This window comes from Lethenteron reissneri, chromosome 23 (assembly GCF_015708825.2).
Source record: "Lethenteron reissneri isolate LAM-NWPU_2019-01 chromosome 23, ASM1570882v1, whole genome shotgun sequence".
In the NCBI taxonomy this organism is placed as follows: domain Eukaryota; kingdom Metazoa; phylum Chordata; class Hyperoartia; order Petromyzontiformes; family Petromyzontidae; genus Lethenteron; species Lethenteron reissneri.
The window spans coordinates 14333689-14351416 of NC_083801.1; the positions used below are offsets into that span (position 1 = coordinate 14333689).

General features: G+C 42.4%; 1 protein-coding gene across 2 annotated transcripts in view; it reads right to left on the reverse strand.

Annotated features, from left to right (window-relative positions):
- LOC133346052 (thrombospondin type-1 domain-containing protein 7A-like) overlaps positions 1-17728 on the reverse strand; it is a 234534-nt gene that overhangs the window by 59464 nt on the left and 157342 nt on the right. For both annotated transcript variants that reach the window (XM_061557346.1, XM_061557347.1), the window contains 2 exons: positions 10779-11042; positions 8246-8424 (listed from right to left, as the gene is read on the reverse strand). In XM_061557346.1, the coding sequence (XP_061413330.1) occupies positions 8246-8424; positions 10779-11042 (443 nt within the window). The remainder of the gene's footprint in view (positions 1-8245; positions 8425-10778; positions 11043-17728) is intronic.

The window sequence follows — 17728 nt, forward strand, 5'->3', positions numbered from 1 at the left end:
ATGTGAGAAAGCACTTTGCTGTTCGTGACAGGAAAAATGATTTAATTTATAGAATTTTATGACATTCGTTCTCAGAACAGATCACACGAAATAACATTAAAATCACATACGTAACTTTTACTTATGAGAGCAGTGTACACGAATGTTAAGTGTACTATGTTAATGCCACGCTCGGAGTTTTCAAATGAGCATAATAAATAACACGAAATATGCAAGCTCACCAGCATTATTTCAAGCAAATCTGATTGCTGATGAGACACATGAACGTCAAAACTGGTCCAGAATTTCGCTTGTATTGAATCAATGCTGCAAAATGATGCACTCCCAGAAGGCTGTGTGGCTAATGGAATGTGTTAACCACATTATATTATCTTCTTGGTTCTTTCGGTAAAGTCACGTAGAAGGGAAGTAATAAAATAATAAAAATAAAACATAATAAAATAATTCTCACGACGTTTCGGCCACAACGCAAGCAGCCGTCCTCAGGTGAAAGCAGCCGTCCTCAGGTGAAAGCAGGTCTGTCGCCTCGACAGACCTGCTTTCACCTGAGGACGGCTGCTTGCGTTGTGGCCGAAACGTCGTGAGAATTATTTTATTATGTTTTATTTTTATTATTTTATTACTTCCCTTCTACGTGACTTTACCGAAAGAACCAAGAAGATGAATCCCTGCAGTCACGAAAGCTTTAAATCGACATTATATTATCTCTTTGGAGAGGGAACTTTGGGAATCTAGCGTATTATTTGCGTGTTTTATGAGCATTAAAGTTGATTTAGCTGCGAGTCCTAATTATGGCTGCTTACTAAGTGCTTGTAAGGGGCAGGTTCGGAAGAGCAACAGAAAAAAACATGGTTATGAATTGACGACAAAAATTCAACCGCTACAATATTATGCTGTTAATCGATATGGGTACCAACAAAGCGACAGCAACTTCACTTGTTTCACAACCTAAAATATGCGGACAATAAGCCGACTCCCGTCTATGTGAAAAATTAATTAATACCTATGTAGCTATGCCAACATCGACAATTATGCTTTAATAGAAGATTAAACCGATTCGCCTAGGGTTATATTGGGTTTGTGCAAAAATACGTGGCTTGTTTTCAACATGGACATTGCCTTCACATCCATCATAAACTAATATAACTGGAAAGCGATACACTTTTACAGATTTTCATATTTTAGTAATTGGTGGCCTCAAGGTAAAATGCAAAAACTAGCTTATAATTACTTTACAGACCTAAGCCTCAATGGGTGCACAGAAAGGTATCTAATTATTTCAGGATGGTAACACATGCACAATTAAAACCTAGACAAATAATGGCTTTACAAACCTGCTAAAATAAGCAGTGTACTGCAGTTACAGTGCTGCAGTATTACATGATGGCTATTACATGTGCAATATATTATCAAACAACTCCTGATGCCATCAAATAGATTCCTAAACTCAAAATGCAAATAGAATGTTTTTTATGAGCTGCTTTTCAAATGCTATACAATGTAAAATAAAAACACACACACACTACCATCGCTATTTTATCAAAAATACCAACAAAAAAAATACTCAATCGGGATACATAAAAGTGGAAATACAAATTCTGGTACAAAGTGCAGTAATGCACATCATTGTAAACGCGGAAGACGAACAAGCTGATGTACAAACGTGAATGTTGACTTGTGATCGTGAGTCTGGCGCGCACAGGCAAGAAATGTTTATCTTCAGTTAATTGCGCACCGTTGTGTGTGTGTCATTGTAACACATCGGCACAGATGAGATGGGCATTCTAATGCGAGACATGTGGCAAAGCGCACCAATGCAGAGTGTGACATGCAAGGCGTGGGATTGGTGGTGGTGTTGTTGTTTTTTACATTCTCTTGCACCAAGGCACGCATTAAGAATCTGAAATGTGCAAAGTTGATTGTGAATGAACGCTGGAATTCCAGAAAAACATTTCACTCGCGCTGCACCGTGTGCAGAGTAATCTGAAACCGCACACATGCAGCCGTCACTATTTAATAGCAAAAGATTAAAGTACTAAGGGGGGCTGTAAAATAAATTCGGCACAGCCGACTGTAATTAGTAATAATAATGGCAGATTTAGATAGAAGCGTTATGGACAATAATCATATATATGTCACCTTCTTAATGCATGCCTCATTGTGGAGCCTTGGCTGTGTAAACACATATAGATGAGTGATGTGCATGTTCATAACTATAAAATTATAAATAAACAAATAAGAGTCTTCACAGTAAACCGATAAAGCATGTTCACACGTAATAGGCAGCTCCCTCACGAATTATAATTCCTGCAAACCCAACAGCAAGCGCACAGAATAGATTTGTTATGGAGAACATGAGAGCGGGTCAGATAAAAAGTTTATCCTCTTGAATGGAGCGAGCGAGAACGAGAGATGGCTTTGCCACCTGCAGCGAGATAACGAAGTGGACAGAAACACAGAGAGGTCAGCAAAGCGGCCTTCTAGCACTCTGCGCGTGACTGTGGCATGCAGATGTGGTCACCAACCTGGGCTTGCTGAAGGTCACGTCCAGAATAACAGAGAACATAAGGAAAAGATAAATAAGAAAAGCGGGTAACGACTTAGAGGGAAAGTGTCCAGGGCCAGAAGACGTCAAAACTGTAACGGACATTGCCACCGAGTAAATACCACACTTGTGCTCAACAACACAGCGCGATTTGGCGTAGACTTAAGGATAACGTTTTGTGAAACACACAAATTTACAGTGCATATATCGTGACCACGTGTGTATAAGACTAACAAGGTAAGGTCCAACAAAATGAAGTTACAGTCATGATTGTATTTCGATTTAAAGCTTTCGTGACTGCAGGGATTCATCTTCTTGGTTCTTTCAGGAAAGTCACGTAGAAGGGAAGTAATAAAATAAAAATAAAACATAATAAAATAATTCTCACCAGTGAGAATAATTCTCACCAGTGAGAATTATTTTATAATGTTTTATTTTTATTATTTTATTACTTCCCTTCTACGTGACTTTACCGAAAGAACCAAGAAGTCATGATTGCATTGAGAAATTCGGTAGCCTCTGAGTGACGGCAGTCGACTCGTGAGAATATCTCCTGGGGAGTCGAGCAGGACAGAGCAGCATGTGGCGCAGTGCCCTCCCTCATAATCACCGCCGTTGCACAGTGGGCAGTCGCAAAAATGACACTACCTGATACTATACTCTCTGGTTGATAATTGGTTTTTTACCCATTTATCTGGCAACAAAACTGACACCTTTTTTTACAAGGAGTCATGTTTGCATTGGCCACAATACCTGCAGTCGGAATGCAAACAAAAAACACAACTCTGATGATGTATGCACTGTCCTTGAAATTGATTGGTCCACACCCGAGACAGCTTTTCTTAGAGCCTAGTCTCACATGGTGTTGGACCAGATGACGCCAAAAGGCGCGTGTTTTTTGTTTGCATTCCGACTGCAGGTATTGTGGTCAATGCAAACATGACTCCTTGTAAAAAAGGTATCAGTTTTGTTGCCAGATAAAAGGGTAAAAAAACAATTATCTTATTTTGCTACTGGCAAAGGAGGTTCCAATACTCTCTGGTTCTTTCGGTAAAGTCCGTCATCCTCACCTGATGACGGGCGCTTGTGTTGCGACCGAAACGTCGTGTTCTTTTATTATTTTTTCTATCTACGTGACTTTACCTGATATTTATAATGATCACGATGCAGAGTCGGGAACTTGTCAATCTAAAGCTGGATGAATGTTTCCCCCACACTGTGCAAGTTTTTGGGGTTATTTGGACATATTTCACCATGCTGGTCAGTGTGGGTTGGTGAAGAGTTTGAGGGGTGGGGAGGGGGGTGAGGCAGCTGGTGTGGGCCAGGACAAATTCAGATGTCACTCACCATCGATGTGAGTTATGGACAAAAATCGAACTCAGGTGGTCGGATGCAAGTGCGCTAACCACTGCACACCATTGCTTCCACCCAGGGATGCGCTAACCACCACACACCATTGCTTCCACCCAGGGATAAAATGGGTGTGGGGACTGGGGAATCTGCCAAACACGGACAGATAAATGTTCGACTTGTTCAGTCGTCAAGCATAATAAAAAATAAAAAATAAAGTAAAATAATAAATAACAGGGGTGGGGGGCAAAGCAGGGCATGGGTGGGGGAGGAAGGTGGTGGGATGGAGGCCATTTAAGTTTTGAATCAGAAAAAGAAGACTTAAGGTTGTGGCATGTCATTGTGAAACATTAATCAGATGTAAATTAGTTTCATAATTAACACTGTGCATAGTGCCACTGTTTAAAAATTAAAACCGTTCATTTTTTCATGAATTGCTGTAACCTATGAAGACTGCACACATACTTGTGGCATCCTCACGTGAATTTTTTACTTTTGCCAACTGTAAATTCAAGTTATAATGTTGAACTGTCAAGACTTTCATAACCTGTGCAACGTGTTCATCTAAAATGTGAACACGTTGCACATTTAAAACTGCGGAATGTTCCCAGAAGTGTGACAACAGCAATATTTTCCGCACTTTTCAGGGCATGTAAAATGTAATTATTATCACTGGATGTTTAAGAATGATATTGAAAGCTACAGGGTATAAGGTTGAGTAAGCGCTGCTGCTTTCGTTCGAATATAAAACTGTACGCAACCAAGGTATGTGCACTTTATTTGCGTGCTGAAAGTGATATATGCATTAGACCGCCGCGCAATTATCACAAACTCTCATTATTCGATCTAGACTCCTGCTCGGCAACTCTAATCCCGATGCATTTCAATTTATGAGCGCGGTTCGATATGGTCTGGGACCAATGAATGTTTCCTGGAACACCTGTCCCAGGATTTTCAACACACGTTTGATTACTGAAAAGCTATTTTCTCCCCTCTTGATGCATTCTTCATATCGCTAGATCGATGCTTTTCGATCCTGAAGAAAATAAAACTGCCACGTGTGTGTGTGTGTGGCGACGTGTACTTTCAGAAGCGTTATAACCATTCTCGGACATTACTTGGAAGGTCATACTCACATCAGAGAGGCGGTTCTCATCACGTGTGCCTCGGTTTATAGAATAAAACAAAAGTATGATGGTGTGAGGTCAGCACTCCGGGGCAAAATAAGCAGATGGGAAGTGTCTTCCAGCCTGCATTGTGTACCTTAGCAGTAAGCCACGCGTCGCCACGCATAAACAGCGGTCCCTTTGCCCGGCCAACAAGAGCACATCTTGTTGGGTGTACACCGCAATGTTTAAACACTTGTCTATAAAGCACATGCCATCTGCTAATTGAGACTCCTGTTGGGAAATAGCATCTTCGGTGAATACTAAGCAATGAGACTCATTTTACACGACTGTGCACTGCAAGGTGGGGGATGAACCGAGAATTTCGTAAGTGCACTGTGACGTGGATGGGCTCTGGCGAATGCAAAAAATATTCAGGTTCATGCGGACAGTGAAAACTAAACAGTAACTCAGATGTTTAGAAACAAACAAATTAATAACTGTAAAGAACAAAAAATGTTGCAAAAAAATAATAAACAAAAACTGCGATTACATCGCTATGGGATTCTTTCACCAGTATCAAAATATTGATGGGAAGTAAAGTCTCTAACTGCTTGACTCGAGCTATTCATGCGTTAGTGTTTGCATTGTCCTTGCACTGCTCGCCTTTTGGTGGCCTTTAGTCTGGTGCTGGTGAGACAATGCCATAAGAGAGTCTGTCTCTGGTGCAGGCAAATCAATTTTAATGACAGTGCATACATTATTAAAGTATATTTATTTGCATTTTTTTTACCACTAGTATGTATGGTTAATGCAGACTTGGTGCCTTGTTATTGCCGTCAATTTGGTGTTTGAAGATCGAAACACGGGATTACATATTTTATCACCCTTGCAAGTACAGGTAAAAATGCTCCCCCATCGCACACAGTAACCGTGTTTGCATATATTTAAGAATACATAACATACTGCAGGAGCTCATTTTAGAATAACACCGATGCAGTGTTACCTGGAACCATCACTTGCACCCGGGGATGGGGGGGAGGGGCAGGTGCTCCCCGCCCCCCATCCCCTAAAATATTTACATGGCCATTGAATGTCGTAGACCTTTTTGATTTTTCATAAATGACGTAATACTCTTGCTCGGAAAACCAATGCGTAGATTGATACACGGTGAGCCAAACGCTCGCCTCCAGCAATACATAAATGCACCGCTGACCTCTGATGCAACCTTGAATGGCATTTACATCAGCTGGCCACATTTTATGAATCACGCAACTGTACTAGGCACCACCACTGTGTGCGCTGAGTGTGCATCTCGTGGAAGCACACGACATTTCTTTTGTTTATTTTCAAAAACCAAAATTCTAAAAAAAAACATTTAAGAGTTCTCACACTTTTTAATCTAGATAAAAAACCCATTTCTCTATCATTGCGTTTTGTGTTTAGTTTGTTGTCCTTTCCCCACACATCCGATTAGCATGCTTCGCTCCATACGGTGCGAAAGAAGTTTAACTTACATAGCTTTGGGTCTGTATCCCTTTTAAATTCATAAAAATAAGATGTTGTGCTATTGGTATCATAATATTAATGGGTACAGTTTTTATTATATTGTATAATTTTTCCATTCCAAAATAAATTTGGGGAAAAGTATGCAAGATGTGGTTATTTTGTTGTTGTTATTATCACCATCATCAGCCATGCTCAATCCACCACTGGATAAAGCCCTCCACAAGCTGACGGCATCTATCATGAAACCACGATGCAAACATGTACAGTATGTATGTATGTTGAACTTCTTTCGCACCGTATGTAGGCAATCGTGATAAACGGAGGTGCGGGAAATCCACAAAAGCTGATTCCAGTGCTCGGTCTCCTCAGTGGACGTCCTCTCAGTTGCGTTCTATTCCTTGGCTGGCACTCGGTCATTACTCTTGACCATTGTCCATAATCCCTTCTATCAATGTCTTCCATACCGATTACAGTATTAATACATAATTGAAATAAGAGCATTAACTTTAGCAGTATCCACAAATCCACAACGTTATTGTGACACATTTAAATGTACAATTTTATGTTTTGTCGTAGAAATAATGTCATGAAGCTGTCAGCCTGCTGAATAACATGCCTTGTTATCTCGGACGCGCTCTCTGATCAGCCCTTCTTCTATCAGTCTGTTTGTTGAACCAATTTTACTGTCGGAAAATGCAGACACTTAAGTGCAGGTACGGGCCAACTATGCCCCGTCCCGTAATGAATAATTGATTGCAAATAAAGCGCTTCCCTTTGTACTTTGAAGGTCTCTGTTCTGTCGACATCTCTTGCCACGCAGACCGCTCAGCGCTGCGATAACTCACGACCCAGGGCGGCCACAGCCTGGAAACTCATTTTTACTTTGCCGGCGGCACGGGCAGCCTTTCTGGGCGACTGCGCGCGTCGAGAGAGATTACTGCGCACACATCGTCTCTCGCCCAGGGGAAAGGAATTAAAATTTTACGGCAATACGCAGGGTAGGTGGTGAGGCCCTGCGGCAGCTCGAGAAGGTGGTAAGGGCGGGGGGAAGTTCGCAGACGGCAGTTGACAATTGATTGGAGAGCAAAGGTCACGGCAAGTGGGCATAGGTGGTGTGATGCTGCAATTGATACGGGTAGAGACCAGTTCATAATGAGTATTGCACACCTACTGTGAAAGCCATCAATATTTTTATCTTGGTATCAATGCAGCTGGCATAAATAACTGTCGGGCACAATTGTAAATTGCAAAATAATGGGAACGAATGTAATGCAATTATTTTAAAACATTTCCATAATTAAATTAGAAAGAAAGTCAATTTTCAGCTCCTCTAATGTACATGGCAGTGAAGTGTACTAATTAAAAATACAGGTTATTAGCATGCCACGAGTGCATCAGCCTATTACTACCATCAAGGTATAATTCACCTGGCCAATTGCATTTATAATCAATTGGGTGATTGTGATTCAAGTACCATCCTTGTCTAATCCTTAAGTTTAAGCGTAGAATACTCTTTGCAAAAAATCAGTGGATTGAACAAGAATGTGTAAAACACTACAGATAGATGTGAAAGTAAATGAATAATAGCAACAGGAAAGGAAGCTGGATTTTTACGTGGCAACAAATAGACGGGGCGTTGGTCCATTTTAATATTTCGATAAAGTCATCGTTATGGGGTTTGATTGTTTTTTCAAGTCTATGTCCGTAGTATGTGCCACGTCGACTTGCACCTTACCTGGTTTGTGTGATCCAGCTTTGGGCAGGGCCTCCCGCCGTTGAAGGGCTTCTCCCGTAGCCACTTGGAACGCACCTTGACACCCGAGCCACAGGACTTGCTGCAGGGCGACCACCCAGACCACTCACTCAATCGGCAGTCTGACGGGCAGGCCACCACACACGACTCCTCCTGGTGAACTGAGAGATGGGACGGACACGAACAAGGACAAGTATTCCCACGTGGAGTATTTCGCGGACGACTGGGAAACGTGCTGTGAGTGAGCACCTGTTAAGCTCAGCACTGTGCCTCTGAGGGTGGTCGTGACCAGTACCACGCCTGGCTGCCTTTGTCTCCCGTGACTGGGAATTGAACACAAGTTGCTAGATTCATAGCGGAGTGCACAAACCACTGTACTCCCGCTCCCTATGGACACAACATGCATACATACACTCACATACGCGAACATACCCATACACGCCAACAAGCATACGAACAAATACAAAGATCCTCCATATATCCTTTACCAGACTGCTTGGGCAAGTGCTGTTGACTCGCATGAACATAGCCTGTAACAGTGCTGTTAGTGAGCACCGACTGTATGTGAAGGTCAACACAGCACACCAGGGGGTGGGTGAGTCTGCCCAGTGGCTGATGTTTACACACTGCACCAAGTACTCATTTTACGGCTGAGTCGACCTAGGGGAAGCTTCGCACCAGTCATATATGCCACTGTTATTGGTTTTGAGTGGGATTAGAACTCGGGTGGCCAAGGTTAGTAGCGCAATGCGTTAAAACCACTGCACCACCGCTCCCCAAAGACAAAGACACGCTAACAAACGCACCCACACACACACACGTGTGAACACGTGCACACTGAAATATCTAAAAACTAAAAAAATGTAATACGAAGCAGGAGAAGGACATTTAATCAAACCTGAAACTTGTATTAACACGAGGAGGCAATTGATATGAGGCACACCATGTAGAGCTGTAAAAATGAACCCGTAAAAACAAAGTTTTTCACTATAAATCCTTTATATGCGTGGCGGCTAGAGTCCTCTCGTCCTCTGGCTTGAGATGGCTGCCACCTATGAGTCAGATGATTGCATTGCACCATTAAGCAATTGGTAATTAAATATAATATTTTTATCCTAACATTAATTGTCACGCACAACGAGTCTGTGTGCAAAATGTCAGCTCGATTGGATCACGGGAAGTGGGTTAAAAATCGACCGAAAGATTTGCACGGTCCTAAGCAAGCAAGCGAACTTAATATAAAGGATTTAAAAAGGCAAACGTTCTAAAACAAGGTGGCACACGGCCTCTCTCCACACCATAAGTAAGAAGGTCGTGATGAATGCCTTCTAACAATATGCGGACACCCGCAATTGATCTACTTTGCATATTTATGCCTCTGCCAGGTCTCCAGGTAAAATATGCTTCGTATATTTTTAGTGAAAGAAATCATGGTGACAGTTGCCTCTTCGTGCCACAGTCCTGCTCCGCAGTGGAAGCAGTGCTGCTGCTGCCACTGCTGCAGCTGCCACAGTGTCAGTGTCGTGATGGCAATTGGGAGGCGTCTCAAAGAGCATGGCAAAATAATGATGGCAAGGAATGACATACAAGAGACAAAGATCCCCCGTATAGCCTACATGGGATGTTTGGGCAAGTGCTGTTAGCGAGCACCTATAAAGGCTGGCACGGTACACGAGGGAGTGGGTGGCCAGTACCACACCTGACCGCCTTTGTCTGCCCAGTGGTGGTGTTTGAACACCACCCCAGGTCCTCATTTGAGGCTGAGTCAACCTAGGGGAGTCTCAGGACCGGTTGGCCATGAGCAGTGCATGCACACACGCAAGCAAGCAACCCTGGGAGCCACGAGTACCTTTTAAAGTTACATTTGAAGACTTTTACATTTTGGAAGGCTATCTGTTCAGATGCATTTTACACATTAATCTCAATAATGTTTTCTTTATTTTACAATTAAACTTTTTTCTTGTTTCAGACATTGTTGCTTCTGTTTTATTGTTCATATGTTTTAAATGATTGTTATTAGTCGGTAAGAGATTTAAGTCATTTGTGGCTCAATAAATCAGAGCTGAGACTATGAATGCTCAGTTATATGATTTTTCTGTTCAACACCAATCACATGCACTTTAAGGAGGAATACAATTATGGTGGTGGTGGTGTTGTTATTGGTGGCTGTTGGTGGTGCTTGTTATTTTATTGTTGGTGGTTGGTTTTCTGGGACTGCTCTTGGTAGTAGTGCAGTTAGTCCTAGTGTGCTGTCGGCGTTGCTGTTGGTGGTATTGGTGCTGGTGCAGGTGGCGGTGCAGGTGCTTGTGATGGCGATTGTTGCTATGGGGGTTCTGTTGCTGGTGACAGTGGTGCTAGCTGTAGTGTTTTTGGTTGGAGGTGCAGGTCGAATTGGCGTTGGCCTGCTATTAATAAATACGATTTCTCGCACTGGGAAATGTTGGTGGCTGGTGCAAATGTAGTCAAAGGTGGTGACGCTGTTTTTGTTGCCAGCGCCAGCGGCCGCTCTTCTCACCAGGAGAAGCACAATTGCCGCCCTCCACCAGCCGGCCCTGCTGATCGTAGCACGCCAGGGCCCGATAGCGTGTGCCTTGGCCACAGTCGCCCGTCTCCCTGGGGGCGCTGCCGGGTCCCCGGCTTCGGCCCCTTCCCTCGGGCAGCAGGCAGTCGGACCAGGGCCCCACTGGACGGGCCGAATACTCGCGGCAGGGGCAGGTCTGCGTGTCCACCTGGGGGTACAGCTCCAGGTCCTTGCACTTGTCCACGCGGCGGCTCTTGCCTTCAGGAATGGGAAAGAGATGGCGACGCAGTGGCATCGCACAATATGCGTGGCGCAAATACAGGATCGCGTTATTTAAAGCACACATACACACATAAATGTATGGAAACTGCCATATATTCGAGTATTTAAATTTGTATTCGAGCTAGGCTTTCCAATTATTAAAGTAATCGCTTCCTCTTTCTTTACTCAACTAACGATTGCCCTACCAATTATTAGTTTTATTCCTCAACCAGTCGGATGACACAAACGTAGTTGAGAGAAAAGTCTCTTTTGTGTTCCCACTTGTGCTGCTGGATGGGAGGTGATGGACGGGGCATGGTGACAACATCCACATCCATCAGCCCATTGTCATGCCGTTCATAGCTTGCCTGCCGTCGGGAGGCAGAATGTGGGGTGGCTGCCTTTTCTTTTTACAGGAACCAGAGTAACCGACCACGCGAATAGTCGATTACAGTTTTTATTGGATTCATCAGCCTTATCGACTAATTACCCAGCGCTAAAGTTCATTAACTTTGAGATAACTTAGTTATTCGTACATATATGCATAGACACATGCGTGTGTTGTTTTTTTACTTAGAATCACACTGTAACAAGATTCTTATAGATTTTTGTTCCTTAAATTCTTAACCATACTTCATAGTCCCTGTTATGTAATGGTATTTTTTTCAATCTTTCTAAAACGTGATCGTTGAAAGGTTGCGAATTTAAATTCTTTTCAGAAGTCAACAAAAGCACGTCACTCTTCTGGGGGTGATAAAATGAGTTCCTACTTTGTGGAAATTCTACAGCAGATGTCCAAATGATTGACTCAACCCCACCATAGAAATGTGAAATTTCCACCACTAGCTAAGGACTGTAAATAAGAGACATCGTTGTTTGAGTAGGAAACCACTGTGATTGTTTTTAGGACAAGCAAGAAATACTTTCCAAAGAGAATCAGAAGAACTACAGTATATTGCATGTAAACCTACCAAACACTATACCAGTGCAACACCACTGTAGGAAAGTAAAATATTGATGCAAAAAGTTAATTTACGCATTCATCAACCAAAAATATGCACATGCTAAAGGAGAACGGCATGTTTTATAATCTCATGTAATTTCCAAAATGAGTTTTATTTCTGTGATATATCTCATGCATGTGATAATGTAGGACTTTCATTTCTGGTGAGGTTACATATTTTTATCAGTAATATATGAAAACGTACATCTCAAAGTATTTGATCACAAGAAAGTAAATGCATTCATCAGTGTGCTCTATAACCAGGTCAGAGTCCATTGCGACCGTCTCTCTTGCAAGCGAGACGTGGGTCAAATAAAACAATACAATAAAGAACAACACTCAACGTATATCGTGACGGGTAATTGATGACCATATAAAAGGGATAAAGGTGCAGCCCTGCAGTTTCTTGCTCATGCCGCTGATGACATAGCCTTCAAGACAGGGAGCTCTACAGAACCCCTCGAGGGTATTTTGGCCTACTCTTCCACGCTAGCCAGGCAGAAGAGGTGGGAGTAGCCACACTTTACCCCACCACACGTGGCCTGCCGATGATTAATGGTGGTATACCGACTTAGACTGTTGAGTGGACTAAGGTGGAATTGAGTGGATTTCAGGAATGTGTCGGTTGTTTCAACTGATGTGCCAGCAGGCTGAACCAGTGACCTCTGTATCGCAAGTCGAGTGTGCTAACCATTACACCTCGGCAGCATCGTAACAACCATGTACGAAATCTTAAGTCCCATTAGAACGTGGCACAATAACAACAAGAGCAATATCAATGTCGGAATGATTTCATACTTGAAATAAGATAGGTGCATTAAGGTTTAAACACACCGTTTCGCCTTGGAGTTATTCACTGACACTCGAAAATAATTGAGTCAAGTCTAAAATAAAATAATCTCTCCCACTGTAAATAGACATGGGGGAGCATGCATCATGTATTGACGGTCCTGAAGTCGTGGTGGAAATGCCTCATTCCTCTGTAGGGGTCGGTCATCCAATATGGATGGTACTTGTTTTATCAACCTGAGAGCAATGTCAAAGAGATGACATCGAAATGACTTTGATAATTGTCTTAAGACAATACATCCTAATTTATGCTTAGTAGTTTTATGATTATTCACTCCCAACTCATGGAAACTCAAGATGAGTTGTTAATATTTATGGTCACAATTGGAATAAAGAATTTAATATCTTTTGTCTCATGAATGCAGTCTTGTTTTATTCCGTATTTAAACTCTTTATCTTGTTTGTTATATTTTCCTGTTGGTATATTACACATATACTTTGTATAGAAATGTAATTTGCATTAAATAATTGATTCTTGTAGGTTAATGTATAACATTATAAATAAAATGTATTAAAACGTTGAATCAATGTAACCTATTATACAGCATATATTACAAATATAGCAAAAACCAGCACTGAACTTTCTAGGCCCGTTAACATCAATCAGACGGGAGTTTTAGTTTTCAGGGTTGTAATGTGTCACGTTGGCATGGCAATGTCAATTGATTTGAATTATCTCATTAGATTAGACTCATTTAAAAATGATGTGCATGCGTGTCATCATGCCAAGCTGCTCAAATAGACATACATTATTCAACGAAACCTCTACAATAGTTAAGTTATAAACTCAATGTCCCACATCCTGAATGTGCAGCATTTTATCAAACAAAGCGATATGAGGAGCAGTTGGTGGTCGCGCAGTATTTAGTACAAAATGCTCAATCCTGGCGACCTGCGTTTTATTCCTGGCCATGGCTGACACCACTGGCAACTAATACTGGTACGAACCTCCTGGTTACACCAGCCCACAGGGGATTATTGTGTCCGTCGTGCAGGGAGGGGCTGGGTGGGGAGGGGAGGGTGGGGAGGGGCTGGGTGGGGAGGGTGGGGCTGGGTGGGGAGGGTGGGGAGGGGCTGGGTGGGGAGGGTGGGGAGGGGCTGGGTGGGGAGCGTGGGGCTGGGTGGGGGGTGGGAGGGGTGGGGCTGGGTGGGGAGGGGCTGGTCACCCCGTGGTGCCCTTATAAAACTCAACGTTTAACCTACTCACGCCGGCTTGTGCCCGCCCTCACAGTCGGGCATATTTGCGGAATACACCACGCCGCCGTTGACCCTGGCCATTGACCGAGCAACCCAACGTTCCTACCAGCAGCTCCCTCCGCAGGAATATGTCATCTCAACCTGTCTTGGGCCCCCTGTTCACCAACTCACATTGCCCAGCTTGGTGAAGTATGGTCAAACAACCCCCATAAGTTGATCCATCAATATATCTGTAAAGTATTACTATTATCAAGCTGTGTGAACAGTTTACCGTACATTTCAAAGGTTGTTACAGAATGTGATTAGATATTATATAAAAAAAACTGGCATGGAACAAAGTATTGTATCCTCTCTTTTGTAATATGAATGCAATTGTATTTTAGCATAATGCAAATGACTGCTTAAAAACATGACAATTTTAGAAACATTGCTATAGTTATGCAAACAAACAACACGTAACAAAACAAATCCGAACACCAAAAAGGCTCAACCACTGCATCGAGCAGTTCTTGAGTTTTTTTTGGGGGAGGGAACTGCATTGCCGGTCAATGGTAATGCGGTGAATGCTGCAATTCAATCTCCGGCACTAATTTTTTTTTTAGTATACCAGCCGGGCAAACGCGGGCGTTCCGTAACGAGCACTGCTCAGGAAGTGTAAAATGTGCTGGCTGGTGTATGTGCATGCACTGCGCTGTATGCCATACTAATAGAGAGTGCGATAACACGCACCCCCACGGGTTACACTAAACTAAGAGCAGATGCCTTAAAATTGTGATTACATCAGGGCAGCACAGCCCCAGAGAGTGCTCTGGAGGAACAGATGCTGGAGTCACATTAGCCATGATCATATACGTCCAAAAAGCGAGCAGATGCGAATGTGCTCCATTACCCTCTATAGGTTTATGTTAGTTTTGAGAGAGCTTAGAGGAAACAAGGCCATGAATAACTGTTTATTTCTCCTTCGTGAAAAATTAGCAACATTTAGAGACCCCCCACCGATGAATTAATAATGCGCATGCTGTTCATAAAATACAGATCCCAACCTCGAGAAATACACATTTATAGCCGAGTGCTATTTGTTCGATCTAAATAAATGACAGTGAATGATAATAATTGACATCCCTTTACTAATCCACTGCTGGATTATGGTCTGTCATGGGGAATGTTTGACCATATTTCACCACATCGGTGTGACACAATCGTACTAATAGACAGCCATGCACGTCCTTTCCTGACCTCACTTGAAAGCAATGTTATACACTGTGGTTGAAAGGGACCCCTCCCCAGGACCTGGTCAGATATTGCTCACCACTGAACTTAGTCATGGCCAGCAATTGACCTCAGATCGTTAGGTTTATAGCAGTTTGCTAAACACCACACCACTCCTCATAAGAAATCTGTGTACAGAATTTTGAGTCTGTTCAGAAATTAACTAAATCAGACATTAATGTACTGTTTGTTTGAATGTATCGCATAAACACACACACACATACACACTTTTGGAAACAGCTTCGAGGTATAAAATGCTTTCACATCTGGTCTGCAAAAATACGCGCGTGGATCTATGTGGCTCAGGGGCACACTTGTAAAACGTATGGGTCATTTTCTGTACACCATTAAGCAAGCCTGTATAGGTGATTTGCTGGTCGGGCTACAAGACAAAGGCAATTAAGTTTATTTTATAAACTGATGAAGTATTATAATTGTTTTTTTACCCTTTTATCTGGCAACAAAACTGACACCTTTTTTACAAGGAGTCATGTTTGCATAGACCACAATACCTGCAGTCATAATGCAAACAAAAAACATAACTCTGATAATGTATGCACTGTCCTTGAAGTTGATTGGTCCACACCCGAGACAGCAAAAAAGGTGTCAGTTTAGTTGCCAGATAAAAGTGTAAAAAAACCAAATATCATATTTTTTCTTCTGCCAAATGAGGTTCCAATGGTGATGAAGTATTCGTATTTTAAGATCAACTTCACAGGTGCATCATCTGCCGCGATCAATTCACTGCTGGATGAAGGCCTCCAAAAGCCGTCGCTATATCTCTCATGGCCCTGCGATGTAACAATCTGCCTAGCACCTCAGAAGCTTGATTTAGACGGGAAGAATCTGATGAGCTATGAAGCTCGTTTTTACAGATGTCCAGTAAGGGGCGGGTCAGAAATTTACAAACAATACAAAAGCCGCTTTAATCGCTTCGGACATTGTCCCTTCTAGTAACGAGTCGTGCCCACGAACGTTCACTTTTCTTTACAGTTTTCATTTTGTCTCGAACCTGTCTGTGTGTGTGCGTTCTCTAATCTACGTTTCTCTCTGTCTCTCAAAATAATTTGAAGCGTGCATCTGTGCATCATGGTTCTTTGTGCACTTTTCAGCTTTTGTTGGAAAAAGTGTCAATATCCATGTTTCTGATCCATATTTCAAAAGCAGGTCAAACTGTCTTATGTAGCAACACAGGTATGTTGCTTTTCACTATCAAGTTAGGTTTTCCAAAAGCACTGGAACTCACTCTCGCTCACCTCTATTTAATCAACATGATCTCGTTCTAACTTCAATAGCTGTTCTCGGTATTCATATTCGAATGGGTATTGCAGTTGCGTTCCCTCGACAGATAAATCCAATTGTGTCGAGAACTTGTTTAGCACGTGACTTTTGCTTTACTCATGTGTACATTGAATCCATCTTTGCAGCCTTCCTTATTAAATTATTCGAAGATCTTCTGTAGCTCATTTCCAGTGGATATTAAAAGTTATACCGCTGATTTCTCCATTTATATTATACATTCATTTTTCCAACTGAATGTTTGGAAAACATCTAGAAGAAAAAATATATATATATACTGGGAATCAAAACGTTGTTTAGATGAAGAGGAGGAATTTCCAAGCAGGGCTCAATTTCATCCAGGCCCATCTATTTGGACAGGGGCCTGGAATGTATTTCCACACCCAGCACATCACTTCCAGTATTGTTCTCGTTATGGCTGTGGCTACTCGTGGTTTGCCACCTACATCAGTCTACCAGCAAATGAGAAATAAAAAAATGTACATTCCTGGCACACCATATCCAGCATAACTTTCACTATGGCTGTAGCTACCATTTGCTTTCCACTCCAGTCTACCAGTGAACCAGAACATATTTACATCCTATATCCCTCTCAATATGGCTGCTAATTGCTTGCCACATACTCCAGAGTACCGGCCACCTGAGAATATATCAGTGAGCAATTAAACCCTGTGAAAAAAGGACACGTTTCCCTTCACAAGAATTAGAAAGCTCCTGGACAACAGTTTGTTAATGGATGCCAAAGCAGGCTAGCAGAGTTGATAGACTAGTTCCAATTCCATGCAGGGTCTTAACATTTAGGCTGTGATGGAGGAAGGGCATTGGTAATGGCGAGTTCAAGCAGAAAGCATGGGAAGGTCACGCAAAGAAGTTACACCTAATATAGTCGAGCTGATGTATGTGCTGCAGTGCGGGAAAGCAACACTTGCAGTGCGCAATGCATTATTGGAAATACGCAGGAGAGTAGAATTCCGATTCCTGTGGATTCCTTCAATTTAGCTTGTGGCATGCTCTGTCAGTTGGGCATGACACTGGGGTTTGGTTTCAATCTTCGGTTTTATATGCG